Genomic DNA, 24,291 nt, shown 5'->3' on the forward strand with positions numbered 1-24,291 from the left:
AAAATTAATATACCCTTGTGCACAAGTGCGCTCGGGTATAAAAATTTTCGCCTTGCATCTTAATAATACATTACTGTAGTGCATATGCCTAAAACTATGCAACGAATACAAAACCACTTGCAACAGTTGCGTTCATACATATGTACATTAGACTGCAACACCAAAAAAAGTTGCGGTTTTTCTGCCGGGATTACAAAATTTATTATATTCTAAGACGTCCACCAAAATATTTCGGAAAAATATTAAGATTTAAGCGAGCTGGACCGATTTGAAAATACCTCCAAAAATTAAGTTTTTTATGAATAAAAATAGTTTCTTAAAGGACTTTTGGAAAAAAGTCCCCTCAGATGACAAATTAGATTAAGCTTAAAAAATCTGCATAAAAATATTTAAAAATCTTTTCAACGGAATCGTAAGAATGAGATTTTTGATGCTGTTTTTTTTTACTTTTTCAAAGATTGATTTAAGAAAAACTTGATTAACTAGGCCAAAAATGTTCTGATTTAAACTTATGGGATCTCAGTAGAAAGGTATTTTCACACTGTTTTTATTTCGGGCCAAAAAACGTCATTCGTGTCCCATCTTTTTTCTTCGAGTACCAACACATCTTAATTCAACTTTGAATGACTTTCGTTCATCCTATCTTTTTCTTCCATCCTTTAAATGAGTTTATTAGCAAAGAAATAAAAAGGGTGAGAAAATACCTTTCCAATGACACCTCTCAAGTCTAAATCCGAACAGTTTAGGTTCAGTTATTCAAGTTTTTCTTATACCAATCTTTGAAAAATGTTAAAAAACAGCATCAAAAATCTCATCATACGATTCCGTTCAAATTTTTTTTTAATTTTTTTTTAATATTTTTATGTAAATATTTTAAGCTTAAACCGTTTTGTCATTTGAGGGGCTTTTTTTAAAAAAATCTTTAAGAAACTATTTTTATTCATAAAAAACTCCATTTTTGGAGTTATTTTCAAATCGGTCCAGCTCATTTAGATCTTAATATTGTTCCGAAATATTTTGGTGGACGTCTTAAAATGATGCAGTCTAATATACATACAGTGACGAACAAAAGTATTGGCACAGTGAACTTTTCGCAATATATGCAAAGTGTTTTATTCTAATTTATTTTCAATACTCTGTATGAAAATATAGTTCATACTACGCCAAAAAAAGTAAAAATAAAATCTCATAACTTTGTGCAAAACTCAGGAAAATTCAATCAATTTTAGATACTAATTTGCAACTCTCTATTTAGATATTTTTTAGAAAAATTCTAAGTATGCAGTTTTTTAGCCTATTCGAAAAACGGAAATTTGAAGTTGCTAAAAAATCGTATTTGAATTTAGGAACAGAAACATCGACATATTTATTCTATTTTAGGATCCAACTTTTAATGCCGAAAAATGGCGAAAAAGAAAATATTACGCCTGGCAAAAAAAATTTTTTTTTTTCAAAATTGCCTTGGACAAATTTTATAGACTCAGGAGTGTACGGCGAACTTTGTTTTGTGGTACGGTCAAATGTACGTTATGAAAATGTTAAAAAAAATTATTTTTTGGGCATTTTTACTTTACATCTTTTATGTTTAACGGCTAGCCATTTTTAGTGAACATTTACTAAAATATGCTTCCTGAAATGTAGACAATTTTAAATCAAGTTTTTTTTTGGCTTTTTACAAAGAAATAATAAATAAATTTCATTTGAATATCCGCTTTGTGTCATTAATACGTGTTGTGAATACTACAAAAATATATAGCTAGCCTGGCAACATCTCGCCAGCTTAGCTTTTATGTCGCACATAATGATATGAATGGACTAAATATGCAGCTGTTTACATTTTTTTCTATCTCTGCCACCAAAAAGGTAGTAATATTTAAAGTGAGCTAAAGAAAAATAAACAACCATCATCATTATCTGCAAAAGCAACCTTTTTCCTGATTTTTTTTTTTATGATTTTATTTTTGTGTATCAATAACACCGGTGAGGCAATGTAAGACTTGCCGGGCATCTGTGTGTATTGCCGCTGGTGTTGCTTCATTCAAACGCCTCCAAAGACATTTTCTTTGCTATTTTAAATTGAACGACGTTAACCGCAGTCATCATCGTTGTTGCGGCAACAATATTCTCAAATGTCATTTGCAGTGTTTTGGAATTCCAGCCAAGTTAGTGTTACTTGCATGCTTTAAATTTTTTCTTTATTTTTATTACATTCTTTCGCCTCGACTTTTCCGCGCCTAAACAGTTTAAGAATATTATTTGTGTGCAAGATGTCCAAAGGATCAGCAACCAGCAAAGTAGGCCGCCAGTCAGCCGAAAAGCAAAGAACGAAGTAGAACGCCTATTTCTTGGCGTTTGAGAAAGTTGCTGTAAACACCCACAAACCTACACACACACACACACACACACACACACACACACACACGTATCTAAGATATGCTAAGTCCGGCATCAGCTAGCTTTTATTAAAGTTTATTTTCATGCGGCTTTTATGCCATCTTAGCGTTGTCTTGTCAATATTATCTCCGCCTTTTAGCCTACTCGCTTTTTTTTCACATCTTATCCGCTTTTTTTTTCCTCGTAACTTTATGCCTGTGAGTTTGTGAGGGTGTTTTCTGCTTCTCTGCTTTCAATTTAAAAATGTAAATTTTTACAAACAAATCACGTGATTTCCAAGCGGTTGGTCAGCTCATTTGATGACCTTGTATATAAAAATTTTCTTTTTTCTTTTATTTGCGTTTAACCTTCTGCTCTGGCTCTCTCTTCTTACCGTCTTTGTATTGTTTGTGGGCGGTCAGCTCAAGCAAAATATTTTTGGTGATATTGGATTAGGTTAGTCATTTACTCGCTGGCACACTCTGCTCATTCCTTTTATGTGATGCTCGATTATGAGTAATAGCGTATAAGTAATAGCATTTATCATCAAATCAGATAATGATGCTTCGAAGGTACAAAGCCAAATGAGCGTTTTGTGATTCGAATGGAGGGCAAAATGTGATTGAAAAGTATTTCAATTGGAATGGTAGAAAATATTAGAAAATCACATTGAATGGCTGAATAATATTTTATGCCTCAATTGTTAAATATTTTTTTCATTTCTTGCAAAAATACAAATTTCAATGCAAGTGTGTGCCTTATTATAACGGTAATGGCGAGTGTTATCGTTAAGCATATTTTCGAATTTATGAGGCTTATAAATTTCCATATGCCTGTGTAAGCAAGTAGTATGTATCTCATCTTCTACGAAATATGAATAATCGAAGAGATTGCTTATAAGAGCGAAAAATTAAATTCAGCTTAAATCAGAATCACGAAACTATTTTATAATTTAATTTGTCATCTATAAATATAGAGAAGTAGGCGGTCAATTTACTTTAAAATTTATAAAAATAGTGCATCTGAATACTTGCGAGTTCGTTGCAGTGTTTCCACTAGGGTGTTCGATTATTTACAAAACCGGTTTTAGAGTTATTCGAAAACAGTTCCACTTCGAAAAAGTCAAAGCGGTTTGTCCGATAAAAAAAATCCATGATTTCAAAAAAACCTCCTATATAATATCCAAAAGAAACCGGTAGAAACTGGTTTAGAAAAACCGAGTAAGTCACCCCAGCTTCTATACATACCAAGAGAATTGCAGGCAAATTCTAATTTAAAATTTGCACTTTCTACGACTAATAGCAGCAGATTATGTTAAAGAGCTCAGATGATAGCAAACACATACCTACCAGGGCTCGAAAATAAGTCTTAACCGAAAAACCATATTGGTTTTTCTCTGATACTTATCATATTGCACCGTCACATAATGGTTTCTCTCGGAGAGTTATTTAAGATTTATATTTAATTTCACTCCGCAACGCTTGGGTTTAAGCCCTGGTCCAAACAACATCGTAAAAAATAGAAAAAAGGTGTTTCTTATCAAGGCGCACGCCATCAATCGGAGGAAAAGCTCGACCAGAAGGTTATCTTTATCCAGTTACTTGAATAACGGGTTACATTTTTCCGGGTGCCCAGGTTATCTTTATCTAAGTACCCGGATTTAGGATTATCTATCCGCGTACCCTGAGAGGTCTATATTTGTCGGGACCCGGGTAGATGATTATTTTTACCCGAGTATCCGGGTAGGCAAATGTCTTTATCCGGGCATCCGGATAGCCGGTTATATTACGCCGGGGACCCGGGTAGTGGATTGTAAAGATACGGGTACTTTGAGTACCCGGATATGCGGCTATCTTTATCCGGGTACTCGTATATCGGGTAATATTTGCCCGGAACCCGGGAAGTGGGTTATCTTTACATGGGTACCCGTATAGGTGGCAATCTTGATCCGGGTGATGAATTGCACAACTTGCCAGAATCGGCAGTTAACTACAGAAGGAGATTTATTTTTTATTATTTCTCATTTATATTCCCCCTTAACTGAGAAGAATTTTTCTGATGTCAGCCAAAAAAGAATTTTTGTTGTGGTTTATCTCCGATTGCTACTTTATTTCTCCTTCGATAAGAGTTATGATGCGAGCATTTGAATTGGTTAATAATTATGTTCGAACTCTGATACCTGTGATATTGAGAAAAACAAGACTTTTCATTTCTGAGCGAATATTTTCGCAGTTTCTACTGGTTGCCTCGATGGCTGAAGATGTGAATGCAATAACTGCTTGCGAGGAGAGAAATAGCTAGTCTGAGCCATCTTTAGTCAAGTGGTTGGATGTCCCATTAGCAAGTATACGCTCTCTCTCTTCTTCCAAAGAAGAAAGATGTGAAGCTACCTACTGAGGAAAATTTGTTTCTAAAAGGACAGAAGCCTGGTTGGTTACACTTTTTTTAAAGACTTCCGCCAGCATAGTTGTTTGAAATAAGAAATCACACACAGAATTCTTAGAGCAAATATCCCTTTTCGAATAAAGATCTATTTCATGCTAACCCTTTTGATTGCAGCGGTAGTGCTGTCAGTCCATCTGAGCATTGACTTTAACGGCTTGGTTATGACCGTTCGCTGTATGTATGTGCTACCCCGCTCAGTAGATTCTATGGAGGTTCGATCCTTGGTCCGGGTAACATTCAAAAATATAAAGAAACTCTAACATCACTCGCCTCCGGAAATAGTCTACTCCGAGTGTATTTTTCAAGTGAAAAATCTATAGAGCACATAAAATTTTAATCTCCGAAATTCATCCGAAAATTTGTCATCCGCCCATAGTAAAACCATGGAAACCAAAAGTGAAAAGTGAACCGGTTCGGGGAAAATTAAACTCATGATAAGGCTGAATATGTTTTGGTACTATACCAATAGCATGAGCAAACCTCAAGACCTAACTATTTTATTTTGAGAAATGCAACTTAAAGTATTTTTCAATCGTTCCATTCAAGCTCGACTGCGCCGAGGATCAAATGTTACCTTCCTGTTTAGTATTCTCTTGAGAGAATACACATGATACAGACTAAGGAAAAAGTAACATAAGCAAAAACTCTGCAATAAGCAAAAACAAATTTGTACGAATGTACCAGTCGCGTAATTTGGCTTGATTCAAAGCGAACGTTTGCAAACACACTTATACGATGTTTCCACGATTCGTTATTCGCTCTCTAAGTAATTCGTGAATTACCCTGTTGCCACGACACACATTAGTAATTCGTTTGGCAGCTCTAGCTCTTGTTCTTGTTCTTCGCTATTTATTATTATTTTTGTGCGCTGCAAATATCGAAGATGGAGCTAAATTTAAGTTATCAACAATCTTAATTTATATAGAGAATATTTTATTAATATTATTCTATAACTAGAAAAAGTGCCAGAAAATGGGACCAGGCCGGTGAAAACTTCGTTATATTTCCGATAAGTATTAGAGAAGGCACCGATTCGTTCGTCATTCGCATGGTAATTCGATGTGAATTACCTACAAATGAGGTAATTCGCTCTCAAAATGTTGTATGGCGAGTTACGTAATTCGGAAGGTAATTGTCAAGGCGAATGACGACTGGAAGAGCGAATTACGAATGAGAGAGCGAATTATGAATCGTGGAAACGCCGTATTACATGTTTTCTTTGTAGCTGAGTGCGCAGAGATGCTGGCTAGAGTTGGTTGCTGCCAAGAGCGTCCACACTCTAATCTCATTGGGCGGAACATATAATTTTAAATTTTTATTTTCAGTTTTTCGTAATTATGAAAAAGCATATGTGAAGTGCAAATTTAAATCGTGTTTGAACGAAAAAATACCCAAAAATTAGTATGTTCAAAGTAAACAAAAACTTGTTTGGCGCAAAATCATATGTGTTTTGTTTGAATCAAAATCGATATGGTTTATTTTTGTTTTCTCAGTGCAGCATACATTAGTTTGAAATATGTTTTAAAATTAAAACCATAAATCAGCGGATCTTTGCACTTTCATACAATTTGTTTAAATTTATGCCAAAAACACTGAACAGCACATTTAAAAGCAAAATCCTTTACAACGAAGTGTTAAAATAAACAAACAAACAAAGTCCCAAAGTGTATAAAACTGTAATAAAAAGCAATTGCAATAATTTAAAATCGCAAAAAGGAATTATGATTAACTACGATATCGGGAACAGCTGAACAGCTGAGTACCTCTGCGTCATTTTGCCAATACACAAGCGCACTCGGATGATTAAATTGTAGCAGCTATTCTGCCGCTTTTGTTTGTCGATTTGTTTTTTTTTTTTGTTTCTGATTCCACCAAAATGGATCTCACCTTTTCCTAAGGCAACAAAATAAATGACCCACTATTCAAGAGTTGATTGTTTTCAAAATTATTGCCAAACCACTAGCGGCAATAAACGTAATATCATAGCGCATACCCACATACATATATATCCACATTTATTCCACTGCAAATGCTAGCCTACCTTTTACAGTTATCAAAAACTCGAACAAAGAGCATCACATCGGGTATTTGTTCGCCGATTTTTTTTTGTTTTCACTGGAATAACAAAAATGACAACGGAAATACTATACAGAAAGATATACGAAAAAGAAAAGCAAAAAAAAACGTTTAGAAAATATCATAAAATTGCAAAAAGAAAGGTAACAATAACGGCACACACATTGCAATAGAAGCAAATGTGTCTAGCTGGCATCATTGAAAACGGAGAGGAAACTCATTTCGTTGATTTCCCAAATGATTTCGTAAATAAATTTTAGCGCGATTGTTGAAAACAAACATATTTACAGCTGAGCTGAAATAATGAGCGCCAACAATACATTCATTTCCAGTTTGTATATTAAAATAAACAAAAAAAAAACATTCAAAGTTTACAACTTATGGCACTACAAAACTACAACCATATGAACGTGTCAGTATTTATTTTTTTTTTATTATTACTTTTTTATAATCCCCCGTAGCAGTATTGGGGATGGGCCATAGACTTTGTTCGAAACAAATGCTTAAATTGCATTGTTCTGTCTAAAAATATTAGAAATGCAAAGTGCAACAAATTTCGAAAAAAAAAATGGAGGTGATGGGAATCAGGACAACTGCATTCGATTAAGCTGGATTTGAAAAAGTTAGCTATTATGTTTAAGTCTATTTGAAGTTGAAGATCTAAGATCTCAAAAGGACAAAGCAAATGTGTTATTTATTTCTCAAATACACTTTTAGATCAATGTTAAATTCAACAAAATAATTATTTGAGTCAAACAAATTCTAAAGTGAAATGATTGTCATTTCTATGGCAAACATTAAATTAAAAAAAAAAAAACATGAGAAACTTGATTTGTTATAACTCTAAAATCAACACTTTTTCATATAAGGGGCATTCATCTAACGTGATGAAATTATAAATTCCATACAAATTCATTATTTTATCATGTTCATCTACCCTATTGTATTTCAAATTAATATTTTAATATAAACAAAATATTAATATTTTTAAAGAGAATGCCTTGTATCAATGATCAGAACCGCTGGAGTAAATAACCGCCGCACAGTGATCTAGAACTGGAATTTGCTGTTCCAAAGAAAAACGCTTGCTTAAAATGTTAGAAAAATTTGAGATAAGCCGTTTCATAGCAGATTAAGCTTTGATAAGTACAAATTTCAAGCGGCTAAGAGTTCGCACTGATTTGAAAAAAGTTGTCAAAATTTTTGTCATAAATACTTCACGTACTTCTGGTAAAATTTATTTTCGTTTTAGCGGAACTCTATTGTTTTCAACTAGTTTAGTTTTATTAACTCATTTTCACTATAAATTTTAACTTATATCAAGGGAAAAATACGTACTTAGTTTCTCTGCGATATCTCAATTACCTGAGTTACATATTTATTTCGAAACCAACCGCATGGATGTTTTACACTGAACCCTTAACTGATATCGTGGGGCCGCAAGGATGCCACATAGGACGTTTTTCCGGTGTTCTAAAAAGCTTCGGACCATACAAAACCGCCATTTTAAGTATTCTCATTACGTCGCGACTCGCGGCGGGTGCCGAATGTTCAGCGCTGCATCACTTACCATAACGCAGGTATACAAGTGTTGGGCGTCACGCGACCCCCACGATACCATCCAGAGTTGATGTTGTTTAATTATTAATTAAAGACTATACAAGTTAGCCAATATACATTGTGGCGAGCGTTCGAAAATTACCTTAGATATTCAATATGCATATATAACTGATAACGAACTAATAACAAACCTTATTTTTCCAACGTTCATAATATTTTTAGGCCAGTATGCAGCTTTCAAGAAAACCGTCAAGAAAAAAAATTGCCCTTACTTCGTGTGTGTGTCCAAGAAATTTTGACATCGGATAATGTTGCCTCACTCTTTCCTCAACAAATAATGGAACGGGCCCATATTTCTGTTGCAAACATGGGTTGCCTTGTGCTCTTTTTTCACAAAAAAAAACTTTAGAAAACCATAGTAGAAAGCGTAGCAAATTTCTTAAGAACTGCGTACTGCCTTAAGGAAATTTTACTCAAGAAAATTTCCTAGCCATTTTTTGTACGTAATTTTATATGGAGTTTTTGCTTTTTTTTGAGAGCTGCATACCTGCCTTATATTGGAAACAAACTCGATATGGATTCGAAAAAAAAAATGAAAACCATAGTAACAAGACAGAAAGTGAAATCCAGCTCACTCTCTCTCATTAAAATTTCAATTCGATAATGGGCTGTATTTTGAATTCATAATGAAGGGAAAATACATTGGATAACAAAGAATTCGTTTTGCTAGAGAATGACCTAGTTCTCGAATAGAATTTATACAAACTCGTAGCTAAAACTTGCCTGCCAGAAGTCGCGCCGACCCCACAATCCTATTTTCTTTGTTGCCTTTTTACACCAAAGCGCACTTGTGCACAAGGGTATTATAACTTTGTTCACATAAGGGTTGTTTTATTAGCTTAAATATCAAATTAGAGGTGCCATAACCATTACACCTTAGCCATAATGTAGCAAAATTCTTCACAGCTGTTTATGATTATGGCGAAAAACTGTAATAAAATAGATACCTTCAGTTATGGTTATGGCTCTGGTGTTATAGTATGGCACCAATAATCGTTTTCAGAGCTGCGCGTACGTTTTATCGAAATATTTAGTTGCTATGGTTATGACTATGGTATGGCACGATTCATTCAGCCTTAAGGGAATTGAATTAGAGATAGACAAACGATACATAAATGCTCAGATTTAAAAAAAAATCTATTAAGCCATGACTATCTGCCCGTCCGTCCCTGCACACGATAATTCGAATAAAACTTGAGATATTTAAACGCACCGGGTACGTGTATTTCTTTTGGGCCAAGGACGGCTGGTATTGAAAATGGGCAAAATCCGCCAACAACAACGCTTACCTCGCATATAACGGTAGTTTTCAGAAATAAGAAAACTCGCTCAAAATTAATGTTTACAATGATCCTTAGGTGAAAAATACGAATATTATAAGTTTCTAAAAAAACCGGCGTAGCCACGCCCACTTATGATTACATGTGTATATCTCGGCAACCGCTGCACCAATTTATCCCAAACTTGACACAGTTTTTGCTTCTGGTAAAACATACCGAACGGCTGAAAATTTTTAAAATGGAAATATAACTACGCCTCTTCCATATAACGGTAACTTAGAGAAATACGAAATCTTCGATACATCAGTGACTACTCAATCTAATTTATTCAGAACTGATGTTTGCTATAAAACTTTAGCAAGAAATACGTTTATAACAAATTTTTGTTATAAGTTACGCCCACTTTTCATATAACGATACTTCGATATTTCAAAATTTCGGGACGCTAATTTACTAAAAGTTGATACTCACATCAATCCGTTGAAAAGATATAACATTATTATTGAATTTTTGAAAATTGGCGTGGTACTGCCAACTTATAACTATTTATTTTTGTCTCATTAAGTCTAACTGAGCATACTATCGAGGATGTTTGAAATAGGAGTAAAACCACCCCTTCTTACCAAGTAACGGTTGTTTTTGGAAAGGTGAAAAAACTATATGTAATACGTGCTCCGGGTGTTTAATGTTCGGCTTTGCCCGAACTAGTTTTTTTTACTTCTTATTTTATTATGTTAACAACCAAAGGGTTTCGAAAACTTCTTTATCATGTTCTTGGTAAGAATAGATATGTTTTGTGAAAACAGTAAACATAGAATTCTTTCTGTAACCATATCAGAAATTTGAGATACACATTTTTTTTGGTCCGCGAAGTCAAGCAAAAATTTTTTTATAAATAATTAGATAATTCAAAGTGGGTGTTACACCATGCAGCGGGTAAAATTTTTAAATTTTCGCTGCTGCACGCGTATTATGCTTGGAGATAATTGCTGGCATTTTTTCCAAATTTTAAGATGGCATACATATACGTATATTGTACATAAATAATTCTTAAAAATTTTTGAGGAAAAATGAAGCCTAAATTACATCTTAATTTATCTCTTTTTTAGGATCCAGATGCTTCCTTCGATATAAACGGCAACGATTCGGATCCAACGCCGCAAGATAATGGTGACAACAAACATGGCACCAGGTGTGCAGGTGAAGTGGCTGCGGTGGCCTTTAACAACTACTGCGGTGTGGGCGTCGCTTACAATGCTAGCATTGGAGGTAAGTAAATAAATTACTAATGTACACACATACATAGATATATTATAAAATTATATGGAGAAACATGGAATTAGGAATTACGGCTTGCTTACTTTGCTTATTTCCAAGGAGCTTCGACATCTGTTATTTTACAGCCTGCTGTCTCCCTTTTTCCTTACGAAATAATGGAACGGGCACATATTTCTGTTGAAAACAACGGTGCCTTGTACTCCTCACAAACAAACTTAAGCAAATCACAGTAGCAAGCGTGGCAAATTTCTTAAGAACCTCGTACTGCTTGAGAAAATTTGGCTCAGTAGATTTTTCTTGATCATTTCTTGGACGCTTTTTTTGTTCGTCGAACTAAAGAAATGTTTACAAATAATAACATTCAGGCAGATTTGGTTTTTATTCAATTCAATTGCATTTCTGCTTGGTTAAAAAAATTTAAAACCAAGGTTTTGTCTCTACGGGAAAGTTTTGTTGTTATTCAAGAGATTAAAAATAATTTATCTCAAATAGAGAATAACGAATATTTAAAAAATTGGAACGACCTATGCAGACCTCTATTAGTTGAGAATATCAAGCAACACTTGATTGTCAATTGTAATTTTTCAGTCCTTGAAATAAACTTAATGAAAAACAAAACATTAAACTGTACTTAAAATGTGTTGTTTTTCGAGCATATGTTCAAGCATATTTACTAATGTTTTAGTGCTTATCTAAGCGCTTAAAATGGGGTTTTCTTGGTTATTTTCTTCAGCCTTCATTACCACTGATTGCTTCTTTTTAGCCACCACTGAAACTTGTGTAAGTTTGCTCTGCAAAATAGACGTTGGATATATTGGTTTATTGTCCACAATGAATTTGTATACAATATATTTTACCTGAGCTTAATTTTTATCATCAAAATGTTGAAAAAATCATAATAATTTTAATTATTATTTGAATAAAAATCTTAAACAAAGAAGAAGAAAGCATTTTTACTCAGGAGTTTGGTAGCGACTGGAGCGTTAGCTTTTTTTTGATGGGTACAGAGAGGCATACATGTAGAATGCCATTCACTGACCGAAATGATTTATTAGTCTTCACTTGGTAAATTAATTTAATAAGATGTAACATTACAAAATAATTGAGTTATTCGTGGTCGTAGAGATTTGTATAAATTTGTTTGCGTTGTGTTATTGCCGCCGCGACACCATGACACCCCAGAGTTCGCCTCCTCCTTCCTACCCATTAATTGTACGCAGAGCGTACAGTTCCTTTTCCGGTTGCAGGTTTTTCCATTTGTATTCCATCTTCCTTACCCTCATACCAATTTCCCTTTGTTCTGCTTTGTGTTGTATATGTATGTATGTATATACATAAATCAAGCTTACTTACCAAGATATTCTTTATTTTATTATCTTTCTCCATTTTTTCACACACTTTATCTTTGCAGGCGTCCGCATGTTGGATGGCAAAGTGAATGATGTTGTAGAGGCGCAAGCATTGAGTTTAAATCCATCACACATTGACATCTACAGTGCCTCATGGGGACCCGAGGACGATGGCTCGACAGTGGATGGTCCTGGGCCGTTGGCGCGTCGCGCTTTCATCTATGGCGTGACAAGCGGCCGACAAGGCAAAGGCTCAATATTTGTTTGGGCATCGGGCAATGGTGGACGTTATACAGATTCATGCAATTGTGATGGCTATACGAATTCAATTTTCACATTGTCCATTTCGAGTGCAACACAGGGAGGGTAAGTTTATTTGTAAATAGACATACATACATACATAAGTACATACACATGTACATATGTAAGTATACAAGACGCCACTGGGTGAGTTGAGTGCAACTATAATGATTAGCTTTGCATTCATATACATATATATTGTCAAGTATAGATATTTAGATAACTGTATACATACATACATAATGAAAGTGCTGTCGAAACTCAAGACAAAATTAAATTTTTCTCAACAAAAGTCGGTTCTCAAATGGAACTATTTTGGGTCGAAAGTAAAAGTCAAAGTTTTAATCCTGACAATGTTTGAAATTGTTATTGCATTAATACTATTTAAATTTTATAAATGTAGGACTAAAACATTCTGGTTCACACTTAAGTAACTTTTGCTTAAACAAATTCTCCATATGGCCGGGTTTTACACATCTAAACTGCCGGAACAAAGTATTGGCACAGAAAATTTTTCACAATATACGCAACAATTCTAATATTTTTCCGCTAATTTCGTATAAAAATATGGTTCATTCTACAACAAAAAAACATAAAAATATAACTCCTAAACTTTGTGCAAAAACTCGCGAAAATTCGGCAATTTTTCATGAAAATTTTCAACTTTTTAGTCCGATTTTTTTTAATTTTTTGAGTATGCAGATTTGTAGCCCAATTAATTTTATTATACAAAGTGCAAGTTTTAAGTAGCTAGGAATTACTGTTGATTTTTGGCAATTTTTTCCATACAAACATTTTTTTCGAAAATACTTTATATGGAAAAAATGCAAAACACCTTCAACAAAAACCATTCTCAAAAATCAACGACATTTTTGACTATTTTTTTTACAAGAATTTAATGGGCTGTAAAACTGCATACTCAAAAAAATTCTAAAACATCTGATTAAAAAGTTGCAAATTTTGTTGAAAATTTGCTGAATTTTCGCGAGTTTTGCACAAAGTTTAGGAATTATATTTTTATATTTTTTGTTTTGGAATGAACCATATTTTTATACAAAATTACCGGAAAAATATTAGAACAAAAATTGCATATATTGTGAAAAATTTGCTGTGCCAATACTTTGTTCCGTCAGTGTATGCACATTATGGTGGTATATAAATGCATGTGAAAAAGTAAAGTAGGAGTTGTAATGCTCTCACCCCCATGGATTATTCTACACTAATGTGACCAACCGTACTTTCTTTCTTCTTTTTTCGCTCTTGTACTTCGTACTTCGAAGTAAAGTCAAATGTACTTCTTTGCGATATTTTGTACTTCAGGAGGGAGATTCTGTAACCAGTTAGCGAAAATTTTCGGATCGCTTCGACGCAAAAACATTTATATCATGTATCAAATAGTGCGATAGCAATTCGAAAATTGTCGCTAACTCGCTACAGAATCTCCCCCCAGGTCCTGTACTACTCCGATCTTCTGGACGATCGTCACATGGCCTGGGCGATAAATTCGTTCAAAACATTAAAGTCATCGGGGGCCGATGGCATCATACCTGCGCAGCTGCAAAAAACTCTGAAGGTGTCGTGCAATTGGTTGGATCCTAGTTATGTGAATGTGGAGCGTAGTGAGTCTTGCGGTTATCTCGAAGGCAGGAAAATACTCTCCTGTTTCCCCTAGGGATTTTAGGCCTACCAGACTCTTCGTTTTTGCTAAAAACGCTAGAGAGACTGATAGACCTGTACATAAGAAACGCGATTCCTCGTGACTGTCTTTCAAGAGCTCAATATACTCGTTGCAAGGAAAGGTCGGTGAATACCGCCCTGCACACATTGGTAAAGTGGTCAGAGGAAGCCTTCAAGCATGAAGGTTATGTAGTAGGGGCCTTCTTCGATATCTAGGGGGCCTTCAACAATGTCACTCCAGAGGCAATAGTCAAGTATATTCATAATCTGGGGTTGAAATCAACCTAATGAGCTTACTTCGTGATAGAACTGTCGCGGCATACATATGTTGAAGGAAAATTAGACATTTCTCTGCTGCAGAAAATGTTTTTATAGGGCAGAGGACACGTGGATATAAATACCCGGACATAGAGAGCTGCGATTTGAACCGTACGGTAAATAATCACATATGGCCACTGCCAGGTGAATGTCAGCCAAAAGCTTTTCCTACTTACGTGGACATCACGGTACCATCCTCAATATAAATTCAATATATCGGCAGCTGAGGTAGGGCATTTTTGGACCATTTGCAAAGATAGCGCTTTCTCGGATCACTTGCTGAGATAGGGCGTTATACCACCAAATTCTGAAATAGGGCGATTTTCAACAGTTTTGCTGAGATGGGGCTTTTTCGAACCGACTGCCAAGACGAAGGCGATCTTCCAATCAGCCGACGAAACATACACACATACTGTATATGGGTCCAGCTTTTAATCCACCCGAAATAGTTGTAACATTTCCACAAAAATTAGAGAGCGAGAATTTGAAGAATTTTTTTCTTATTCTTAGATATTTGAATTATTTATAATACTTTCGGGACTTTTCGACGAACCGAACTCTATAGCCTAAATTTTTGCAATACATACTTCTAAAACCAAATACATACTCATGACCTCATTACTTAGGCACATAAATTATGTTTCCACACCTTTTGAACTTTTAAATGCTCGTGCATGCATGCATATTATTTAATGATTTAGTTTAAAACCACGAACATAAAACACACCAATTGCTATTATAATAAGCAAATATTGTGCATTTAAATCAACCATAAACTTTAATTACTCAAAATTACTCTGCTCATTGCATGTCACTCACTTCACCGTACATCATTGGCTTGACTGATTGCAACCGCCAACCACCTAAATACTGTTATATTTTTAGCTACATACATACTAGCGTTTTTTCAGTTGTGGGCATTATGTGGTGGTTCAACCACAGTTAATAATAAAATATTTACTACGCCACACTTTTCAATTAAGCAATTTATTTACTTTTAGGCAAAAATATTGCAAATACTCCGCTGTTAGCTAGACTTGCTATTGTTGTTGCTTTTACGCAATTCCAGAAAAATCAATTATGGTCTATACCAAATTGCTATTTATCTGTAGCGAAGAAGTGGGGCGTTGAATGTTGAGTGCAATGTTAAAGGAATATATTGCTATTTTTTTTTTGGTTTTTGCTTTTTGGTTTTTGGTTATGCTAAATTCTCATTTAATTTCATTCGATTGCCGACAATTTATTGTATGAAAATGCATTCGAATTTTACGCCAGCGAATTGTGTGTATCAATATGTATTAACTAGTTGCTGCTGCTACGAATGATTTAAATGAGATTTCAAAATTTCCATTTGATTGCACTGCATTCGAATGCGTTGAGGTGTCGCATATATCCATCCAATCATTATTTATACATACGTCGCTTGTTTTTTAATAAAACTAATTTGAATATTTATTTATTATTTGCAATACTCAAATTTACTATCATTAACTCACATACACACGAGTAAATATATTTATGAATGTACTCTATGTATGCATTGGAAATCAGTGGTTTCGAGGTAAAAAGTTTTTTTGGAGTTTAAATGGCCCACTTTTAGGCGTTCGCTTGCAGATAATTGATGCCGTTGTTTTAGTGTGTATCACTTTTAAGTGGCAATTAATGAGTAATATAATGGTATTTTAATATGAAAACTGCAACATGAGAGCACTGGGTGCCACTATGTGTATAAGTGAGAAGGTGTATATAAATGCATATGTATAATAATTATAATAATAAGCGTATTACTACAAATGCAATTGTGAATAATTGCATACATTCGCTAAGAGCGATTAAAATAACAGTATAGCATAAAGATAAATAAAACACAATAAACTAAAATAAAGCGAAATAAATCCACTTAGGTTACATTTTATTCTTTCAAGCCCCAAGTGCCACTTTCTTAGGCCTCGTTCCCACTTTTCGATTTGAACTCACAATCAATTCAGGCGATCTTCTTATTAAGTGGGTTCCTTGCAAGAGTTTTTTCGGGGAAGGGCAATTACACCGGCACACGCAAAATAAAAAGTGATCTGTGCATTTAACCAGACCCACCTACAGACATGTATTTCGACCCACTGAATCTGAAACTGGGGTCCGTTTGACTCGTACACCTCCTTAATTTGGAGTTAATTGCGAAAATTGTGAAAACAATGGCAAAAAATCGTAATTTTCAAAATTTACTCGAAATTTGATAAGAATTTGATTTCATTTTTCGGAATCGGTTAAAATCCGGTTACAGCGCCTTTTCATAAGGGGAACTTGTACAATTAAATAATATAATTAACTTGTAAATATTTGATTTAAATTACGTTATGCTTAAGGTACTCGTTTCATACTAGTTCCAAATTATTTTAAAAATATTGACACCGTAAATATCACACCAAAAATAATTTAACTTTAAATTTAAAATTACGTAAATTTATCCGTCAATAGAACTAAATGAAATATATGAACTAAAGAACTAGTTCAATAAGGTGTGCGAACTACAACTGAGCGGTGAACTCAAAAGAACTAAAGTGCCCAAATCTACTTAAAACGTCCAGGCAGCTGAGTCATCTCAGTTGGTATATCACATTTTGCATGAATGCTTCCTCGCATTCGACTGTAAATGCAACCGTGTGATCAGTTCTAACGAGTGTTTGGCGATATTCAGCTGCAATTCGAACGAGTTTTGGCACCGCTTCCTAAACGCCGACGAAACATGAAACCACAACAACTCGCCAGACATCAAAAACAATCAAGAAGTGCACCAAAAACGGTCAAAGTGGGTTTGTCGACCAATAAGTTTATGACCACAGCTTTTTTGGGATGCACGCGGTGTCTTTCACATTGATTACCTTGCAAAGGGAAAAATGATCAGAAGCGAAAAAGTACTATTCCATCAAGGCAATGTACGGGTGTGTAGTCACCATAGAAAATATCCAAAATGTCACAAAATTTAAGCGATAAGCGGTAAGCGATTTCGGTCGAATGAAGAGGTCATCCCTGAAACAAACACATAGAGTCCGACAAATTCCCAATTTTTGGCCGATGTCGATGCCGATTCCTTAACAAAAAACTAACTGTATATATGTAAATTCATTCAAGAACAACGGTTATTGATAAACTTCTGTAATAACAAAAGGACTACATAAACAAATAAAATTACAAAACAAATAATTATTCAAGCATCTATTCACATATCTACGTAAATACATACATAATTATGTATTAAAAGTAGTATATCGCCTATCCATATATATCATTGCAATACTTTGTTCTATCGTCTTTTTCTTATTCAATGTTAAAAAAATAGTTCATTCGAAATCACATTTCTTAATTGTACTCATTGTAGTGAAAATATGCAGCTTCTGCTGACTATAAAGGTGTTGTATTGAATACAATTTGTTATTAAATAGTAACTGTAGATTTTTAATGACAAAAGAATTTTCCTAACGGAACCAATTTAACAATCCAGTGAAAAGGACCCGAAGGATTTAGGAATTCAGCGAATAGTTCAAGGGTAATCGTAACAATACAGTAACGAGATTTTAGCATTCTTTGGCTATTTCTCTTTCGTTTATTTAAAGTTTCTTATTTTTTTATGAAAGTGTAGCTCGTTATCTAACGAAAACCATGTTAGTAAAAATTTCAAACTATTTTCTTTAAACATTCTGAGTATATAGTTTTGCAGCCCATTCAATTTTATTTTAAAGAAGTGCAAATTTTAAATAACTAGGACTTACTATTGATTTTTGGAATTTTTTTTTTTGTGAGAGGTGTTGCCGATTTTCTCCATACAAAAAAACATGGAATATACTTTGTTCGGAAGAAAATGCATGAACAAAAACTTGTAAAAATCAACACTTACCGAGCTACCTCAAACTTGTACTTTACTATACTAAAATTTAAAAAACTGCGTACTCGAACAAATTCTAAAAAAATCGGATTAAACAGTTTCAAATTTTAATGAACATTTGTTAAAATTGCGGATAAAGTAAAGAGTCGGCTAAAAATCGTCCAAAAAACTGCCGAATCCGATGCCGATGCGGATTCTTTTGGCCGATACTAGCCAATGCCGATTAACCGTTCGGACTCTACTCTGAAACCCCTATTTGTTTGAAGGAATAAAAAAAAATTAAAAACGCTGGGCTAGGAGATTGAGAAATAAAAAATTTTGTTGCCATAAAAACATAATTTTATTCAAAAAGTGACAGGCTGTTCAATGTGCCTTGGAACTGGCTGATTATTTGGCGAACGAGGGCAGTAGAGCAGCTGATTTGATTTTTTTTTTCAAACTATTTAGCCTCAAAAATGTCAAATATTTTTAATTTATTCTCACAAAAGTTCTAAATTGTTAAAATCTATTTTCATGTGTTCCCCCGATTACTGGGCCTTGCAAAGGATGGATCAATGCTTCGAGAAGCAAACAAATTTACTTGGAAAGAAAGTTACAGCAATTTTTACTTTTTCCAATATAATTTTTTTATTTTTTATTCTTTTTTTTTTGTATTTCACATGGCACGCTTTGATTTATAAGAAAAAGCTCAAAACAGTTTTTGACAATTTCGATACCAGAAGCAACAACAAAATAGACCCAAATGTGCACCTGTTTGATATGCCTAGGCCAGTTCTTTGCCTAGAATACCACAGTATGCCGATATCCACATGAGTTCTTACGCTTAAAGCAGCAAAGCGTCTAAAGTTTCCTTCCCGGTGCCATCCAGTTCCAGTTCTCGAAACTTAGGCGACCGGCTATATAGTCTGGGGAATGCTAGGAAACCATAACCAAATGTGCTCGAAACTCTCAAAGTTTCAGTAGACGGGCTTGTCTGGTACTGTCAGTATGAAATATAAGTCAATGAGATCAATTTTAGCTAAAAATTTTAAATACTTTCTAATGGAGGCAATGCGTTATGTATCATTTCGAGATTTTTGAAAATCGAAACTTAGCTAGAATGTTGCTGGACCAGTGCTGGGATAAAAATTATTGGAAATTACTTTTGAATCACAAATAATATTTATTATATTATAATTAATATTCAGCGATTTTGTGTCTTTGGCTTGTGGTCGGAATTATAGTACCTTTGAGACCGACAATTATTTAAATGATACAATACATATAAGACGTCAGTTTAAAATATTCCTAAAGGTGACACGGAAAGGACTCGAGCTTGTAATCACATTTCGAAAATGTTCATTAACTTTCCGATGAAAATTTCGATAAACAATAGGGACATTTGCAACATAGGATTTCATGACATGCCTAGCGTCCAACAAATTCCCAATTAGAGCAAACTTTAAGTTCATATGCAACACCCTGTTGGAGCGTTAATTATAAAAAAAAAATTTGGTTATGTCAGTAATGTCGCAGTCATCCATATTAATTGCCAATTAAGAGCTTAACAGTATTTCCACTTTCAACATAATTGAGCACAACTACCGCAATATATGTGCATAAATAATATTTATTGCAAATTTATTATCTGAATTGTTGTATGATAGTATTCATTAAAACTAAAGTGGTTATTATTTTTTTTTTCTAATTTAAAATGAACCATTTTTTGCACTGTCTCCTCCCCTTTCCAGCTTCAAACCTTGGTACCTAGAGGAATGCTCCTCCACACTCGCCACCACCTACAGCTCTGGCACGCCCGGCCACGATAAGAGTGTCGCTACCGTCGACATGGATGGCCGCCTACGCCCTGATCACATTTGCACCGTCGAACACACCGGTACCTCGGCTTCAGCGCCACTTGCCGCCGGTATATGTGCACTTGCTCTGGAAGCAAATCCCAATCTTACCTGGCGTGATATGCAATACCTCGTAGTGTACACATCGCGTCCGGGTCCTTTGGAAAAGGAAAGCGGCTGGATTTTGAACGGCGTCAAGCGAAAGTATAGCCACAAGTTTGGTTATGGTCTTATGGATGCTGGCGCTATGGTAAGCTTGGCCGAACAGTGGACCACCGTGCCGCCACAGCACATTTGCAAGTCGCGCGAAAACAATGAGGATCGCAAGATTGAAGGCACTTACGGATACACGCTGGCCACTCATATGGATGTGAATGGCTGTGCTGGCACCATTAACGAAGTGCGCTATCTGGAGCATGTGCAGTGTCGCATAACGTTGAGGTTTTTCCCACGCGGCAATCTGCGCATCTTACTCACTTCGCCCATGGGAACTACGAGTACGCTATTGTTCGAGCGACCGCGGGACATAGTCAAGTCCAACTTTGATGATTGGCCTTTCTTGAGCGTGCACTTTTGGGGCGAGAAAGCGGAGGGCCGCTGGACATTGCAAGTTATTAATGGCGGACGACGGCGTGTCAATCAACCAGGCATACTATCCAAGTGGCAGCTCATCTTCTATGGCACTGCAGTGCAACCCATGCGCTTAAAGAGCGATTTGATGCAACAGCAGATGCGCGTTTCGGCGGGCGTCAATCCCTACACCTATCCAACTGAGTCGGATTTGGGTCAGCCCACAAATGATGGTGGTTACTATAATGCCGATCAATTTGCCGGCTATCTGAATTATCAGAATCTTTTTACCGGTGCCGGTTCGAATCCTGAACAAGCTGTGGCTACTGTAGACGGTCACAATATACCAACACCACAACGGCAAAATGTGATGGCCGACTCGAATAATAAGCTTGTGCTGCACGACTGTGATCCAGAATGCGATTCGCAGGGTTGCTATGGCCGTGGTCCGACTCAGTGTGTGGCCTGCAAGCACTACCGCCTGGACAAGTGAGTGGAAACTGAGTGAAAAGAAGAAAAAAATCAGTTTAAATTTATAATAAAATATTTTATTTTCTTAAATATTTTTGCAGCACCTGTGTTAGCCGCTGCCCACCGCGCTCCTTCCCCAATCAAGGTGGTGTATGCTGGCCCTGCCATGAATCTTGTGAAACCTGTGCGGGTGCTGGACAAGACAGTTGCCTCACTTGTGCACCTGCGCATCTGCATGTCGTCGATTTGGCTGTGTGTTTACAAGTCTGCCCAGATGGCTACTATGAAAGTAAGTATTGCCATACAAAGAAGTATGAAAACCAAATACACATTTCCAATTTTTAAATTTGTCTGATGCATTTTGAAAGTATAATGCTTGTGTCCGAATAATGATCGTTTTCCTTTATATTTACATCTTTTCATAGACTATGACAACAAAACTTGTGTGCCATGTGAGGCTAATTGCGCTTCGTGTCAAGATCGACCCGACTATTGCACCAGCTGCGAACACCATTTAGTTATGCACGAACATAAATGCTACTCTGCTTGTCCACTACACACCTATGAAACTGAAGACTACAAGTAAGTGGAAACTGATTTTCAAATACATAGTTAATCCAGTCATACATATAGCTGCAGCCTTTATAATAATTTATAACTTTTTCGAAATAATTTTTGTATGTATCGTTCTAATGGAATAGAGTTAATACAATTCCACTCACTCCGATTTGGGGTTGAACCCTAGCACAAAATTTATCTACGTCACCGGGCGTCGCACAGTGGAAGAGCTCCATATAAAATATGAAAAAGGTAGTAAATGTCCAGCGATTGAAAATTGTAACGTGGACTTTTTTTTTTGCCTAGGAATGAATAAATATGAAAATTGGTTGAATTTAACGGACTTGGACGCGAACTACACTAGGGGTCGAATATGTTAAATTTAATCCGATTTCAATTAAATTCGATTTGTAACTTAGATTTACCTAGGAAGACATAAATCTGAAAGATGGGAAAATCGGTAACTTGCCACGCCCACCGGCCATCCGAATTCTGGATTCTAATGCGGCAGGGACTAGTAATGATCCTCCAATTCACACATTTTTCTAATTTATGGGTTTTTATGCAAAAATAGCCCTTGCTAGTCCCTGCCATATTAGAATACAAAACTCGGATAGCTGGTGGGCGATTTTCTCTATATTTCAGATGTATGTATTCCTAGCTTAATCTAAGCTACCAACCGAATTACACTGGATTCAGGTAATATTTACCATATATGCCCCGCCTAGTGTAAAGGGCGTGGAAGTTTGCCAATTTTCATACTTCTCCTTAGTGGAAATGTTTTAAATAGCAAATTTTAGGAAAATCGAGATACGTTTATTACCTTCTCCTGCAAATTTTGTAGGGATATGAAATTTGTCTTGTTATTAGTTTAAAGTGTACAGAGTGAGTATTTTTGTACCAATCACCCTTCACTTTACGGCATCGCAAGCTTCTCATACTCCCCAGAAGAACAATACAAATTCATAATATCACAGAAATGTCCTTAACTCTGTAAGGGCTAGGAGCCACCCTTGCATATTCTTAAAATTGGTACTAACGGTTTCTGAGCTGGTAAAATGCGTATTTAAATCTTACTTAAAAATTATATTCACATGGTACCGACTTCCTTTGATAATTTCTAGAGTAGTTTTTCTCTGAAAAAAATCCTTGAAACCTGTTGGTAGACATTTTTGGGAATCGAGTAAACTACTTAGTTGGATATTTCCACACATTTCGAAATTAGGACTTTCTGCCACTCTCAAACCACTGTGCCTCGGCAGTTAACTGTAAAATTATAATATCAAACTCAAACGACCAAGAAAATATAATACGACTTTTATGGAAGCTTGCGAATCCCTAAAATATAGTTTAAGCCATTTAGTAAAGTTTATGACATACAATAATACGACAGTATAAAACACCTTGTGAACTCCCTAATTATATCATGAAATTTATAAAAAAAAAAAAACAGAAACTAAAACGGATTTTCCGGCTAACCCCAAGTAAAAGAGCTAAGGTCTAATTTCAGATGGCCTATTTGAGTAGAGATGGTTGATTAACTTAACTTAAAAATTCATTTTCAGATCAAACATTTAAACTGCACTTAAATGACCAATATTGTCTATTTAAATATCCAATATCAGCGGTGTTGGCAATATCACTGCGGCAATGATGGAACTACTGACACTGGCAAAGTGCGAATAGATAATCCGTTAGAATTTTCACTCAAAAATGTAATCTGTGTATTAAATATTACTTTATCTATTACTGAATAATGAGTTCTTAAGCTGTTAGAACAGAGATCTTAGGGCTTTAAAAACATATAAAACCGAATCAAAGGAATAAGTCGTGGTAAACTTACTGCTCTCCCGTACATAGAGAATTGTAGGGGATCTTCTTTTTCTTATTTGGCAGATTCATCGTTCTATTTAGTTCTGAACGAACGGTTCTTGCAGCTCTGCGCCAACTACGAAGGTTGGATAAGTCTTATAATTGAACGTTCCCTTTGTCAGAGATTAGCCTAAAATTATACTACATATGTATGTATGTATGTATATTCAAATTTTTATACCCGAGCGCACTTGTGCACAAGGGTATATTAATTTTGTTCACATAACGGTTGTTTGTAACAGCCAAAACGAATCGAGATAGATATAGACAAATGTATACATAAATGATCAGGATGAAAAAAGAAATCGATTAAGCCATGTCTGTCTGTCCGTCCGTCCGTCTGTCTGTCCGTCTGTCCGTCTGTCCGTCTGTCCGTGTACACGATAACT

At 35.3% G+C, this 24,291-nt stretch overlaps 1 protein-coding gene across 5 annotated transcripts in view; it reads left to right on the plus strand.

Moving 5' to 3' along the window:
• The window catches only part of LOC118733783 (furin-like protease 2), a 742,634-nt gene that overhangs the window by 563,330 nt on the left and 155,013 nt on the right, over window positions 1–24,291 (plus strand). For all 5 annotated transcript variants that reach the window (XM_036463341.1, XM_036463345.1, XM_036463343.1 and 2 more), the window contains one exon: window positions 10,904–11,063. In XM_036463341.1, the coding sequence (XP_036319234.1) occupies window positions 10,904–11,063 (160 nt within the window). The remainder of the gene's footprint in view (window positions 1–10,903; window positions 11,064–24,291) is intronic.

The sequence above is a fragment of the Rhagoletis pomonella genome, unplaced genomic scaffold (assembly GCF_013731165.1).
Source record: "Rhagoletis pomonella isolate Grant_MI unplaced genomic scaffold, Rhpom_1.0 Rhpom_scaffold_00002, whole genome shotgun sequence".
Classification (NCBI taxonomy): Eukaryota; Metazoa; Arthropoda; class Insecta; order Diptera; family Tephritidae; genus Rhagoletis; species Rhagoletis pomonella.